We start from the raw sequence: 15,980 nt of genomic DNA on the forward strand, positions 1-15,980 counted from the left end.
ATACATATATACATGTTCCCTATCGTTAACATGCCTGCCCTGTTGCCAAGGGGATCTAGATTACTCTGTTCCTGTCCAACATACACAGCTCAAATACTAAATGTTCAATTACACAGAGCTGAAAAAACTTGCTTTTGTCAAGACCAAAGGGAGAGGAAAGAATCACACAATAGGAAAATTTCTATTTGATCATTGTCCTGGTTCAAGCCAGGACAGGGATAATTTTTGCAGTAGCCAGGAGGGGTCATGGCTGGGACATGGAGTTGTACTAAATCACCTCATGTCATTGTCACAGGTGGGGAGAAGGGAGTTCCCTTTGGGGAGAAGGGGTTCCTTCCAGTGGAGAAAGTGTGGAGGGAGCAGTGGGGTAATGTCACTTTCAAGCTGGAGGGAGCAGTGGGAGTAGCATAACAGAGGGAGCAGTCAGGTACTGTCTGTGGTTGGGGGCTTCCATGGTGACCAATAGTGTTTCTTTTCTTATATCTGCTGTCATTAGTTTTCTTTTCTCATCTCTTTTTTGTTTCCAGTAAATTGTTATCTCAACCCATGATTTTTACCTTTTGTGTCTCCCATTGTCCTCTCCATCCCAGTGCAGGGGAGGGGGAGGGGGAAGTGAACAAGCAGTGCATGGCTTGGAGTGGTAGAAGACTAAATTGGATAATACCATTCCTAAATCACAACAGTCATGTAAGCACAGTATGTGTATGTTTTGAGGTTCACACAATTAAGTTGTTTTCTTCTGTGTGAATTCTCAAAGACATGATCAAGTTACAGAATCTCAGCTAGGTCTGACCCCATAGCCACCACAGAAATAAAAATTGCAGCCTACTCCTGGTACAACTTTTTCTCTAGGTAACACCGTTACAATTCACATCTTTACTCCTGTTGCTGAGGTCAAAGTATGGTACCTCAGTTCAAACCTTCCTTCTATCAGCATTTGATAAGCACCACTTGACTTTGTAGCTGAGTGGAGGAAAAATACATCCCTTCACTGAGATGACATGAACTCCAGCAGCCAGAGATAATGACTGAAGCAAATTCATATGCATTATAATAAGTTTTTTTAAAAATTTGTTTGTCAGTATTCATAGTTTAAACCAGAGGGAGAGACTCACATTGTGTCTGTTACAATCAAGCAGAAGCAGGAGTAAGCACTTGATAATGACAGCTTGTCTGGTTACAGTGCCTCGCTGTGCTACCTGGGGCTTGGCCATGCACAGTGCAGGGCTTGGACCAAGGATCACACAGTGCATAAATGCAGTGTTGCATTTCAGCATCACACTATTGCTCAGACAAACTCCATGCCTAAGGAGCTTCTGTTACAGACAGTTCTAAAAGAGATGATACAATTGTTTTAACTTGTCATTAATATTCCTTGAAAAGGGTTTCTGTGCCACTTTCAAATCTCCTGGTTTTGTTTGTTCTTCCTTTAATCCCTGAACTTTTGCATCTACTTGTCATAGTCCCTAAAATCAGTGGTACTTTTCCAGTGCAAGTTATTGAATCAGTACATTTAAAATCATTGACATCTTAAAAATATGGAAGTTATTTTTCCCATAAAATTGTGATTCAGCCCCACTGTACAAATTATTTTGCATTCTGCTAAGTTTTATGTCTTAATATACACTTCTAACATAACTGAGTCCCAGTTACAGCACAAAATATCAGTTTTTAATTGCATTAACTTTGACCATAATGGTTAATTAACTAAGTTCCTCAACAGCTACATTGAATTTCCCACTTTGCATGTACATTCAATATTTTACATCACAAGGGAAAATAACATTTAAGAGTAATCTGGCTAAGCCAACACTTTTGCTTGAATCTACTTTATATATTCTCATGAAAAGCATTAGTTATGCAGTCTTATGGGACATTTACTTCTTTTTAACAAGGTAGGAAAGAAATATAAATCCCACATTAAATTACATTGTCCTTTGAGAGTCCTTAATTCAACCTGGAAGTTCATGTGAATGAAGCCAGAAAAAATAAAAGCTATCACTTTATTTTGAAGCAGTTGTGATTTCACAATAGATGCCATTCATAGCAATCATCTGCCTGTGCACTAAGAACCACTGCTGGGCATGAAGTATGGAATTTCTTTTGCAATCCCTATTATTCAGTTTTGGAAATTAACAGATCAAATCATGCAGTTGGACCAGAAACTATATTCCAGCCTTATGTCAGTTCTTTGGTACCCTCCTGCTTTCTGCTTTGAATCAAAGGAATTCATTCTCTCTTTGCCCTCCTGATGGTATATGGTCCAGTTTAACTTTGGACAGAAGGGAAACAGCTAAAGTGGTTTCCACTGAGATCACTGGCTCTTACATGCAGCTGAGTTTGTTCTGTGTTTGTTTAGCAACAGCAGAATTGGCTACTAGTGGAATAGTAGTTATTTCATAGGAAAGTAAGGATCAAGAGACTGCAGCTCAACCGGATGAACTTCTGCAACCCGAAGATCTCACTTCATTGCTATAAATAGCAGGAAGAAAAAGCAAGAGAAATTCATGGACCAACAAAACATGTCAGCAACATGGTTGCTAAGAGAAAATAACAGTTTTATGACATAATATTTTCCTGAATGGGAAAGTAGGAAATGAAGAAAATAAAAGATAGGGGGAAATACCTCCTTTTTATCTCCTTAGTTGCACTAAGCATCAAGCTGTAAGCAGGAAGAAGATTGTGTCCAGGGGTCAAATGCTTCCCCCTGAGCTCTTTGTCTTGGTCCTTGGACATTCTTTGGCCAATATAAAATAATTATTGGGGTGTTGGGGGGAGTGTTAATGGCAAAAATTGACTGTGCTGACTAATTACAGTGGTAGGAACCATGATGTAAACATCAGACAAAGTAGCCCCTTTCCCCTTGTGTGACCTGCAGCAAATTATCTTCCTTCCAGTCTCCCCTACCTCATGAATACTGTTCCATGGAGATGGAGGAAGGGCTGCCCTAACAGATCTGCTAATTAGTATTTCTGATCTGCAACCCTGTGTCTATTTTTATTCATAATTAAAAAAGAAAAAAAAAACAACAACAAAACAAACAAAAAAACCCCCCAAAAAATAATATCATGAAAAAACAGCCAAAAAACCAGAATGTGTTGTTTTGGTTTACAGTTCAGTACAGAAATACTAGTATGAAATTGCTGGAACCATTCTCCTTCTTGACACAAATTAGTAACTGCATTTATTGTCTCCAGAAGCAAAAGATGCTGCATTTAATTTGTCACAATCTCCAGCTTCCAGTGTCTTCCTGTTAAAAGCTCTGAATAAAAGCAGCACAGAAGCAATGCCAGGATTTAGAGCAGCATCTCTGAACATGGTTTTACATTTTTGGTCAGTGCAAAGCCTCCTACTTTGGCTGACAGTCAATGGCTTCAGCTGACACTTCTCAATGCAAAAGGTGCAAGTTAATGAGACTGAATAAAAGGAAATCCACTTCGTCACAAGCCTCATTCACAGTCAGGATAGGATTTCTGTTTATTCAAACCCTGTAAATCCCTGTGCCATATAAATGTGTATGTGTGGGAGGAGAAGCCTCTGATCCTCTCCTCTCCCTTTTATACACAGTGTCTCACAAATCATGGTCACAGCAGGCTCTCATTTTGTACCAGCTTTGTAACATTTTATAGCTTTCCAACAGAACAGGTTGGCACCAGATAGCTCTGAGCTCTTTACAGTGCTAAAGAAAGCAGGGTAGCTTGGCATGAAACACTGTCATCCCAAATTTGTACACTACCATGGTGCAAGACAGGTGTAGAGAAGAAACCTGGTGGAAGCTGTTAGCACTTGATACTTTGGGATCTGAATTCTCTTCAGACTTTTCCCTAACATACGAGAGCCCTTATGTGATTGCACTGTCCCCAGAAGTCTGCTTTTCCTTTACAATTTAGTATGCCACACAGACAACTAATGAATTCACCTTGGAGTAGAGATATGCTTGTTCAAAGAGCTTCATCATACTGAATCATATTGAACGATATAACTGCAGAGAAGAAGGAAAGGAAAAAAACCTAACCCAAGAAAAAAAGAAAAACACTAGATCTGGTCCTCTACTGCCTGCCACAAGGGTAGAGAGGTGAAGAGGTGAAGACTGGCAGTGCAGAACAGAAGGCTGACCACTATTCTATATGAAGAAAGCAAAGGTTAAGGGCACCACTAGGCTCCATTCACAGTCCACTCCACTTGTTTAGAGGTGAGGTGACCATAGTCCCAGCCACCAGTGCAGCCAAACTGAACAGGGACTAGGAAACAGCACCTTGCCTGGCTGCACTCCACTGCCTTCTGTATTAAACTGGATGGCTTTTTGAGTTAACATGCTGGGTTGGCACCTGCTGTGACAGAACAGTCACTGCTTGGCCAGCTATGCCAGGCACTTGGAGTAAAAGGGTGAGGATAGAAGCAGCAGTGTAGACATGACATTTAGAAGACTCTTCTTTCTGGTGCAAAAAAGTTACAAAAGAAAGAATGCAGGAGAAGAGAGTAAAAAGTAAACAGTATGTAATTCTGCCCATCTTAATTTCCTGTCCAACACCCAAAACAAATGAAAGTCTGAACCTTTCTGCTAAATAGCTATATATGTCAGAGCTATCAGCTGAGACCCATCTTTTTGAAAAATGTACATTTCTGGCATATTATTTCCAACCTGTTTAACTGCCCAGCCCTCAAAAACGTATTAAATCTAAGATCAGTAAATCTGTTTAAAGGAATGAAACTATTAGGTGAAGTAATGGCCTTTGCAATCAGTGCTAGAGAGAAAAGCAAATGAGTTCATGGGAGGAAGAGTGATCTCAACAATTATTGTTCCATAAATCTAAATTCTACCTCATGTAAAATAACTGAATATAAGGATAAAAAAAAACCACAGAGAAACTGAACATCTGAAGTCAGTAAAGGAAATACATGTGACAAAGAACATATATTCACAATAAATATTGCCATAAAAACCTGAGTGCATTCAAGGCTGTAATGGATATTGTGTCTCAAGATATTTTGAAATATAGAAAATTGGTCTAGAGAGAATACTAACACACAAAAGCAAAAGCTTTTAAGATGAGTTGCAAGCTAACAGGTTTCTTCTGTGTTGCCAAGTCCAGCATACTGTAGCAGACAGCAATACAAGAATTATGCAGCAGGTGCGTTAGTGATGTGAAAGAGAAGAAACATTACAAGGAAATTCCTGATGCTCACTTACATTTGAGGATTGAGAACCTCAAAAAGAGCAAAGGAATTGTGAAAAATGGTGCATTTAATAAAGAGACAAAATGCATGGAACAATCAAAGTCAACTAAAAAGCCCTGGGAAAAAACAAGTTAGCATAGCTGGTGAAACATCACTCAAAAGGACGGGAGACACAAAATCTGAAGGTATAGAGATGAGCTTGCAAGGCAATACAGGTGTAAGAAATGCTACAAAAATGACATCAGATTCATTATGTCACTGAGAGGGGACCTAGTCTGCATTGTGGTTCATCTAGAACACGGCATTTAATTCTCAGTCTAATAAGAAGTGAAAGAAATTTGAAGAGGAATGTGAGTAAAGGCTTTAAAAGGGAGAAAAAGAGATAAAGCTCTTGGAAGATGGAATGTACAGTTTGACTGTAGATGTAGTGTGATTAAAGAACAAAATATGGAAGGAAATGCTTAATAAGAGTGCTTTCTATTAAGTTGGGGCATGGACTCACAGCAATTATGGTTAAAGTCCTAGGGTTTAAGATTTTTATAATGTGGGCAAAGAAAACCATTGCAAGTGTACAGTGGGTAACACAACAAATAAACCCTAAATAGTCTGGTGCGGAATATCGAGCTCCATGAAAGTGCTTGATAAACAAAATCAAAACGGCAGCATCACTATGTGTGTTTTGACTTCTGGCCATCTTGGGAGGTAGGGAAGCCACAAGACACTTACTTTCCCCTGGGACATCTTGCTGATTATCCTCTGGCTGCTGGGAAATCCCCATTTTTGATAAGATGAGCGTGGCACCATCTCGGACCTTTGAAAATAGAAACACAGAGATATTCTTTGAAAGAGCCATGGGCTACTGAACCTCTTTTTTAAACCCTAAACTGGGGTTCTTGTGATTGGTTGCAGGGAATCTATGACAAATGCTAACCTTCCCAGGCTTCTTGGACAACTGGCTCTGCAATTCAGAACAGACTCCCTCCCACTGTCTAAGAGTTCCCATCAACACCTCCTCTGAGATTGCTGAAATATTAGGAGCATTTTTTGAGGTTCCTCAACATGGTGTGGGTGCCCTCTGGACAAAAATGGGGTTTATCATGAAGAATCAGACCTCTCTGTTTTCTTAAGGAAAACTAACCAATTTTTCTCTTTCCCAATCAGGATTAATTGTGTTAGAAAGCAATAAATATCATAAAAAGGAAAGGTAAGTGCGTGATAGAGTGCACAGTATGAAACCTAAACAGACATACAACAGCATCAACATCTACTCTCCTGATTGGGCTTTTGAACAAACCAGACCAACTCAAAATCTATTTAGCAGCACAGCAAGGACAAAGACAATTCTCAGGGGTAGGAAGTGGTGAAGAAAAGAAAAGATGAATATGAGGCCCAGCAAAAAGCTGAATGTTCAAAATGGAATTTAGATTTGGATACTTCAATGCTGAGGAAACCAAGGTACTGGCATTTAGGTTTTTTGTTTTTATATAAAATGCTTAGGCAGAATATCTAGACCCAGCCTTTCACAGTCCAAACCTTTTACTGACTAGACCCAGATCCGTGTTTTAATTTTGATTCTTTATCATCTTCTCTGGGCAACCTGTATGTACCACTGAAACTTCTCTATCAACAAATAAAGATTTTATTTATTACAAGAAAACAGGTAACAGGTGTGAACAACATTTTTGAAACACCTTACATTGTAATGCATTAGTGTGTTGATACGTTTCCATCTGCCATCTCTTTGGGATGTTAAATCCAAGTCTGAGAGGATCTGTGCAGTAGAACCTGGACGCCATTCTAAGGGGCAATTAAAGTGAGAAAAAACAGCTTTTAACCATGTGCAAAAATAACTACTCCAAGGAATTTTTACAGACCCACTGACACATTGTGGAACATCAAAAGAAATAATGTAGCACATGCCCCAGTGTGTGTGTTTTTATTGCTTAATCATTTGGCCTTTATTACAGAAGTTTGCCTGAACTATTCCTAACCATGCATATGATTTCTGATTATCTTCCATAAAAACTTAAATTCCTTCTCATGGAATTCAATAAATATATATAGCAAGATCTGCTATCGGTCCAAAACAGAGTAGGATTTCATGGAATAGAAAAGACATTTTTAGGGGATTTACTAGGATTTTCTGAAGTGCAAGAATTCCATCTTCTACTTTCAGATTAATGCAGTAATGAAAATACTGAAAAAAAAAATTAATTGGAGCTTTAATGCTGAGTCTATTAGACCTTTTAAGGAACACCATTTCCCCTTTTTTTTGTCAAGAAGAGAACAGCTATTTTGAAAGTCTTCAAGGAGGATGATTTTTCAGAGACTAAGTGGTACATCATCTCCTAAAAGTGCAGTTCCTGTAAGTTATAATTCTTTTGAATAACCATCATTAAGGCAACTAAAAATCAGTACCAGTTTCTGAAATTGCATCATTACTTCTCCATCAGTTAATTATCCATGCTGTCATTATCACATTAATTAGTACCTGAGATACTGACTCTGTCAGACATGAATTCATTTGTGCCAATAGTCATTAACAGGCTCTTGCAATACTGATGACAGTAAACCAAAACTTAAAGAGTCAAAAAAACCTAACTCATAAGAAAACATTAATTTTTAAAGCATATTTAGATTGCTGTAAAATGCTGTATTTTTGCATTCAGCTGAACATGAATTGAGCTTTTTAAAACAAAAAAAAACCCACCAAAAAATAAACAAGCCAAACCATAACCGAGCAATAAAATCCTCTTATAGATATTTTTTCAGAAAACATAGAGTCACACAACAGATCTCACCTGTTCAATATAGTATCACAAGTAACTACATACCAAGAACTACACTGTCAGCTTTTGGCCACTGAGAACACGGCAGATTTCGATAGACTTGGTCTATTATCTTTTCCTTTACTTGTGATATGGTATCACAGTTGAGCACTTTCACAGGTATGGAATCATTTCCTCCCTCTTGCACATATACATTAACTGTCTGTGAAGAAAAGAATGTACAGGGTTATTAAGGCAAATCAGTGCTGAATTACCTCTGAATCTGTTTTTCTGGGTGATTTCAATGCAAACAGTATCTGAAATTCACCATGCAATGATTACTGCACAGCAACACATATTTGCAATGGAAGTACAGATTATTTGAAGGTTCTTTTGCTGTTATGCAGCCAACCAGCCATCATAAATTCCAGTTAATTTCTCCCACTATGGCAAGACAGAAAAGATACAGAGTAGATTTAGTCATGTCTAATATGCTAATACTACTATGTCTTGGGAGTTTATTAAAGAGAAACATGCAAGAACAAAGCAGTTGGACCACTGACTCCATACATGCTTTACATTTAACCTGATAATCCTAAACATAAAAAGGCCAAGTATTACAATGCTCAAATTCTATGAGTTTCCAATAATAATTTGAACTGTACTTTGTTGGCCTCCTCAAATATTATGTGCTTTTGCCTTCCTTTATGCTTTCTTCATGGCAGTGGTTTTAAAGATGAGCAGATTACTTCTGTACATATGGTAATTTAACATGGCTCAACTGATGAGCAGTGAGTAGTTCAGCTCTCCAAACTTTACTTCCTGTTACCTCCTGTTCATTAAACACACACACACACATACACATATATACATATAAAAGTAATTTCTATCATCTTACGTGTTTGAATACCTCATTTACTGCCTCCTGTTGTCCCAATAACTCTAATAGCTGCAGGGAATACATCTAAGTAGCTTATGCTAGTTCTAGGATTTTAAATATTACTGTTTTCTGATAGTATTGACACGGTTTTTTTAATGTTAAAGAGAATTTCTTGAAAGCCTGTAATTTGCTAAATCTAGACTGATTTTTTTGAAAGAATTTTTGATATGTAAGTGTCAGTTTCAATACAGACAAAAAACAAGTAAGAAAAGCATGGCCAGAATACCTCCCCAGAGGAAAAAAAAAACAAATCAAAAAACCCAATAAAATACTATGAAAAACCTCTTTCTTTCACTAGCTGAATCAGTATTACAGCTTAGGATCCTTGTGGATCTTTTGTCAGACAGGTAAGTTAGGAGGCCAGGCACACGTGAAGCACTGCAGCTTTCAGACACAGTCCCGCCAAGCACAATGCCTGAATTTATCACATCAGACTTCAGAAATAAACTTGCATAGCTGGTATTTTGAGAAAGTGAAGAAAGGCTATGCCATACGGCAGTCAAATTAAACATGATTGCACTGTCCCTTGACAGAATGCTCAAACTAATCATGAGATTTCACCTTCCTTTTCCTATTAGCTTTATGGTAATTAGACATGATTTTGCTGCTGGTTCAGTATGCAGCATGTCAGTGTAACCAGTGATGCAAAACAGATTCATCTTTTAAATAAGAACAATTATAGAGCAGACAACTTCTATATGCTGTACTTATCCACCTTGTCTCACTTTCAGGCAGAAGTGAAGGAATTAACTCATGCTTTAACCTACATTGGTGCACAAATGCTCCCCAAATGTTCAGAGTTACCACAACATCATCATCATGCTAAAGATCCCAAAAACTAATGGCAATAGTACCCCCTCCATAATCTTTTATCATATATATATACATATATACATACATCTCATCAACTTCCATGCATGCACACACACAAAATATTTGTTTGACGGGATATCTGTAAGTCTGGACCAAATACTGCTTCAGCACAAAGTTATAATGTTTAATATCTAGCTAACATGCATATTGTGCCCACATCTGATTGCATTCGTGAATTTTCTGCTTCACACTGAGTCATGTAGCTTAATTGCAGGTTCTTTTTTTAATGAAAAGAAACAGAGCAAATAAAGAATTATTGCCATTAAGACTTACACGCTGTACAGTGCAAATAAATTTTGCTTTCCATACACAACAGAAATTATAGCCAGCATCGCCAATCAGTGTGTTTTCTCTGGGTGGCATTTATAAAGATGTACCTAAACTAATCCTCAAAATATCAGTTGAACTTAAAATTTCTTCTTGCTCAACATATTCTTCATCCAGATACTCTAGGTCACAATCTGGTGACTTCATGAGTGCAAGTCCTACAGAACTCTTCTTCCATCAGCCCTCCCATCAGCATCCTTTCAGAATACATAATATGGTGATTTTTTCTCCCCCAAGCAAGGACTTACTAAAGCTTTTTATTAAATTTCTTTTGTATGCTGCATATATGTCTCTGCATCTTTCTCAGTTGAAGACAACTACAAATGACTCCTAATATGTCAAAAAAGAAGTTAGAAAGGGAAAAAAATAATGAATTGGTCTCTGAAGGACAGTCTGTGCATCTTTGATGTTCACTACACTGTACCCTGAAGAAAACCAGCAAGACTGTCAGAAAGAGTAAAACTAGATTTTACACTCCCTGAAGAGCTAAAGAGTGGGCTGCTTGAACTTTTCCAAAAGGACAGTGAATCTCTGTTCTGGAGTATGTTTGAAAAGTGGTGGAAATTTCTGACAATGAACAGAATTAATTTAAAGTAGAATTCATAATAGAAAAGAACTGGACCACGGCACTGGTGATCAGATACAGGGGGAGGCTGAGCTCAGAGGGGGAGTTCCCTTGCCAGGAATGTCCATTTCCTCCCACTTGAAGCAACTAACACAGGTCTCCAGAACTGGCTGTAGAGGCACTGTAGGGAATTATTTCCCTGAGAATAAAATAAACAACTTTCAATGCCAGTTAGGCTGCCCACGTTCAGGAGATCTTGACTCACACAGAAAACAATGTAGAAAGAGGTTCATAAAGTGCTCTGGAGATTGCAGAGCCATCTCACAGGACTGCAGAGGAGCACAATCTGGTATATTAATAAAATGATCTCTAAAATGCTGTTCAATATGCTGATTAGCAGCAATCACAAGGGAGAAAACCTGAAGTTCAGACATAATGGCAGTGCAAGAATTCTGCAAAAATCAATTGCCAATGAATTTAGATGGGAAAAGGGTAGGTGCCAAATATCCTGACCACTTTTCAGACTGACTGAAAATTATGAAAGGGATTTATTGAAATGGATTCTGCACTGGCAGGATCTGAATTTTACTTTAGAAGATACTTTACAATTTTGTTTTCCTACTTGGAGACTTGCTTTGGTCAAACTACTGACAATCCTGCCCATGACCAGAATTTTTATGCAGTTCACAGTAGTCTAGAAAACTGTGTACAGACTTAACACTATACGAATTAATTTTAAAATAAAAAAATATTTTATAATCTATTAATCATGCTTTGCTTACCAGCTGTGTGTACTCCACATCATCTCCCAGTAAGCCTGTGTCATTCAGTGTATACTTTGCTTTCTTCAGCACGGCATCCACTGGGCCTTTTTCTACCTGGTGTTTGATAGCCTTGAACAATTTATAAAGAGGCTCCCCAGCATTGTCCTATGTAAAGGAAAGGGAATGAAATAAAGCAAAATCAAAAGACATACTCAGTGAAGCTTTTTAAAGTATTACTGATTAAAGAAAACCGCCACAATCAACAGTCTTCAACTCTTACCTTGAGGTACTGATATAAACAAATAGACATCCAGTTAGACAACATTCTCTCAACAACCGTTTCAGATCTGAAAAAAAAAAAAAAAAACCATCCCTGAATACAGTAAGGGCACTTAATGACAAGGTTTAAAAAAACCCCCACTGCTTGCTTGAAATATAATATTTTTACATGCTTAACTGCATTCAGTCTCCTAATGCAATGATTTCCCTATAGAGTCTTGAAAGCGTATACTTGCTTTAGGATAAGTGCTTTGTATTGCTCATCAGTCCCGAGTAGGTGCCTTCATCTCGCTGCTGAAAAGCACACATCCTTTATTCAAAATCTTAAATTTGGTCTACCCTGTGAGAGCTAAAAACTTAACCCAGTTGTGCAGTTACTGGGAAACAGCCTACAGATTACAAAACTACAACATACACAGAGCAAGATCTATTGAAATTTATTGGGAACAACAGCTGGGTTAAAACACTAGAGCAAGCCCTCACTGAATGCACAATGCAGCTGATTATGTGTGCTCATTATGGAGGTGATGTGTGGTATAAATGCTAGATAATTTGGAATAAAGTCAGATTAAAAAGTAAATGAAATGTTCAGTGTGGTATTTCAAAGTAAGGCAGGTGTTTCTACACTGCAGTATTTGAATAAGCAGTCCTGGCCAGCATCCTTCTGGTGCCTTCCACAGCTGCTCCTGGTGGGCTTGTCTTGCTAATATGCTTGGGCCAAGTTATTTCTGATTTTACAGATAGCCGGCATTTCACCACAGTCACATCACAAAAGAAACACATTTACAGAGACATACAGAAAATATGACAATAATTCAAACCTTCTTAGCATCAGCTTTGGGTTTTTGGCCACAACATACTGCTCCATCAGTTCTAAGAACAGTGTCCTCATGATGTCAGTGTAGTATTCTAGTTTTCCATGTAAAGCGACAGTCAGTAAAGATGCAAAATACACTTTTGCTCGAGCGGAGAACTCCCTTTGGTTTTCCAGTGTGTGAATAAACTGAAAAAGAAAAAAATGTAAAATGAAGTCAGATTACAGGTGTCTGAAGAACCTCAACACTTGTCTGCTCTAAGAAGACAAGCAATATTATTTTAATATTAAATCTCCTAAGCACTGAATCAAAAAGCTTTCACAAGTTTAAGAACTTATAAGAAAATGTTGCCTAAATTTTGATTTTAGATATACAACGTACTGGACCAACCTATGGAATGCTTATATACTTATCTAAAAGCTTATCTAAAAAGGATGTTTTAATTAAATGTAAAATAGTGTTCTTTGACAAGTTAAAAAGAGAAAATTGACTCCCCTCTCCCCCAAATTCCCAGTCCTTTCACATCAAATTACAAAGACACTAATGTAAGTACACCTGTAAATGTGCTCTCATCTGCCATGAACTCTAATTCTACCATTAACTAGCTCAGCACTAGATTCTGATTAAAAAAAAAAAAAAAAAAAAAAAAGAAAAAGCTAGAAGCCTAAATCTATATTTAGGTGTCTGACAATGAGCTTCAGTTTTTGAGAGTGAGCAATTATAAGTCTCTTCAGAGCAGCTGTGAGCACTCATCAGTCTTGTTGAATAGGCCACTTGAGGAGCCTCTACCTTCACTGGGGCAGAGATTCTGGTAGATGGCTGTCCACAAGTGATTCCTGTGAGGAGCCAGGATGAAATCAGCACTCTCTGATCACATTTCTTAAAAGGCTAAACCAATCTTGTAACACCAGGTTTTATGCCAGATTGGGAAATACCTGCTTTTTACAGCCATCGCAATGCTGACTAACTCCATATTACATGATGTGGCACAGAAATGTGAGATCCAACATGGAGCTCTGGCTGTGATGCCACATTATCTGCAGTGGTTACCGTGAAATCAGAACCATATGAAAAATCACTTAATTTTATTAATTTTTGTTCAGTTGTGCTTGCAAGCCTGCTGTCTTGCACACATACACACAGGTATGCCTAGCTAAGAGACAAGGTGCATCTACTTCAGTACTCACGTTAATGAGAAATGATTTGCTGTTGAGGAGGTTGGAGAACTGGTACAAAGCCTGCTCCACGGTCTGACGCCTGGCCTCAGGAATATCCAGCTTTCCTGTAATCATCACATCTTTCTCTCCATCTTTGGAGGGCAAGAAGAAGACTCTGTCTGTGTAAGTTTTGTAGTCCAGTACCGGAATTCCAGCTTCGTTGATATCATTTGTCTGATCCTCCATCTCTATCATTAGATCTGCAATATGCAATGCAGTTTAGTGGTTCAGTTTAAAAATTCTGCAGGTTTTTTAAGCAACACAAGCTCTTTGAGTGCCTTGTTATAATGAAAAAGCAACTCAGCAGCAAAAACTTATTTCATCTGACATTTTCTCTTGCTATTTTTAACAATCATCCTATTAACTATAACCACAGCTAATCCTATGGTGACATGAGGATAACTGCCTTTAGCACTGATGGTTGCCTTGTTGCTGCCTATCTGTAAAAGGACCTTTATGGTGTCTGTGTGAGTTCATATAGATGAATGTAGGATCATAGTACAGAACTAGAAAAAGACATTGCAATATTTTTTGTCTTGTTTTGGTTTAAGTTTTCTTTTTTCCCAATCCATATTCTATAACCTCTGAGTCTAGTTAGTAAAGAAGGTTATTTTAAAAACACAGCAATCCAGGAAAGAGAGGTTTAAAGTGTAAAGCAAGCTAATTTAATAGAAAGGAAGGGGATGGCAGAAAGGCAGAAGGTTAAATGGTTCACTGAAATGGATGGAAATATTTCTGTGGGACTCAAAAGCCTGAAGTTTTTAAAAGGGACAAAAATTAGAGAATCATCCTTTGGAGCAGCTACTCTAGCTGAAGGCTTTCCAATTACCCAATACTGCTGATTGATTGGAACACCATGTTAATTAATATAGTGACCTATTTTCCCAGGGGTTTTATTGCTCATTCATTTGCCTCTTTATTTTATAGCATTCATCAAAGATGAGGGATAAAGAATCTTCTTGTTTCCCTCTGTGTGGTATTACAACTTCCTTCCTGCTGTCTCCTTCCTTGGCTATCTTTGTTCTCGTGTATTTTAGAGAGTTTGCACTTTGTGCTGTTGACATTACTGTTTCACATTATGGAACCAGAATGTGTTTTGACTTCAGTGTTTTCATTTAACTGTAAGTCAAGGTGGATGTAGTTTAGGAACTGGATTACTCCTTGGATGTGCATTCTACTCCCCCAATGCTTGTACTTCGTGGAGCAGAGAGAAAACTTTCAACCCAACAGGTAGGAATGTGTAACTCTACTCTTGCCCCAGCAAGAGAAAGAGGTACCTTCCCCTTTCAGAAATGGGTATGAAGTGCCTGGGGAACAGTGAAGAAAGGGAAGGAGAACCTTGATAGATCCTCTCACAGTTCAAAATGCAGTTTGAAATGAAGCCCGTTTGGGATTGACTCAAACATTTGCTTCTAGTTTGTGTCCAGAATCTGGAAGGAGTTGGTTTTCCAGAGAAAGTGAGCTTGTACAAGTAAAGAACATCCTGTCCCAGAAATGCCAGAAAAAACAAGACTGAGGGAGGCTTCCAGGATGGCTGAAATCTTTAAGATACCCTGAGCTTCTTAAATTAATGTCAAACTCTAACCTGAAATTGCCGTTTTATTCAATCTTGCTTTTTAGCCACTGTCAATATGAAACAGTGTTTTCTCTGTGGCAATAAAGCATGTGGGTATTTTTTTTTAATAGAGATTATTTCAACATGACCCAACAGAAAGTATTATTCAGATAATGAGGTGACATTTCATGGTAATCATTTAGGCCAATATTTGCAAAGTTTGCACTCAGATGCCTAATTTAAGTGTTGTGATGAGTAGTCCAACATGTAAAAATGCTGAGCCTTCACACGTCCTGCTGCCTTCCCTGTAGAGGGATGATGCCTCTACATTTACACAGAACAATTAGCCAGCTCCTCTAATCAAGCTTAAGATTTTCCCATGGTGAACAGGGTAAAATGCTATTTTTTTTCTGTGAGAGTACCAAATTATCCCTTTGTATGCTGATGGCTGCAAATACATTTTGCAGCTCTGAAAACAGTTTTTAATGTGCCGACATTGCACACACAGTCATTGTGCTAAATATTAAGTGCACTGTTAGTCACTATAAAACATTCTTATCTTTCTGTTAATGGCAAATCACATTAATACTTACAAGTAACCCCAATCTCAGCTAGTTTCTACTCCCAATTTCTAACTCTGTTCTTCCTTTAGACTAAAATAATCGAGTTATTTTAATAACCTCAGCTACCTATTTTATT

At 38.0% G+C, this 15,980-nt stretch overlaps 1 protein-coding gene across 2 annotated transcripts in view; it reads right to left on the minus strand.

Moving 5' to 3' along the window:
- PLXNB2 (plexin B2) overlaps positions 1 to 15,980 on the minus strand; it is a 251,059-nt gene that overhangs the window by 10,878 nt on the left and 224,201 nt on the right. For both annotated transcript variants that reach the window (XM_041405443.1, XM_041405444.1), the window contains exons 26-32: positions 13,697 to 13,926; positions 12,516 to 12,697; positions 11,696 to 11,762; positions 11,434 to 11,580; positions 8,013 to 8,169; positions 6,875 to 6,975; positions 5,905 to 5,989 (exon numbers count right to left, since the gene is read on the minus strand). In XM_041405443.1, coding sequence (XP_041261377.1) covers positions 5,905 to 5,989; positions 6,875 to 6,975; positions 8,013 to 8,169; positions 11,434 to 11,580; positions 11,696 to 11,762; positions 12,516 to 12,697; positions 13,697 to 13,926 — 969 coding nt within the window. The remainder of the gene's footprint in view (positions 1 to 5,904; positions 5,990 to 6,874; positions 6,976 to 8,012; positions 8,170 to 11,433; positions 11,581 to 11,695; positions 11,763 to 12,515; positions 12,698 to 13,696; positions 13,927 to 15,980) is intronic.

The sequence above is a fragment of the Onychostruthus taczanowskii genome, unplaced genomic scaffold (genome assembly GCF_017590055.1).
Source record: "Onychostruthus taczanowskii isolate IOZ18803 unplaced genomic scaffold, ASM1759005v1 scaffold23, whole genome shotgun sequence".
Classification (NCBI taxonomy): Eukaryota; Metazoa; Chordata; class Aves; order Passeriformes; family Passeridae; genus Onychostruthus; species Onychostruthus taczanowskii.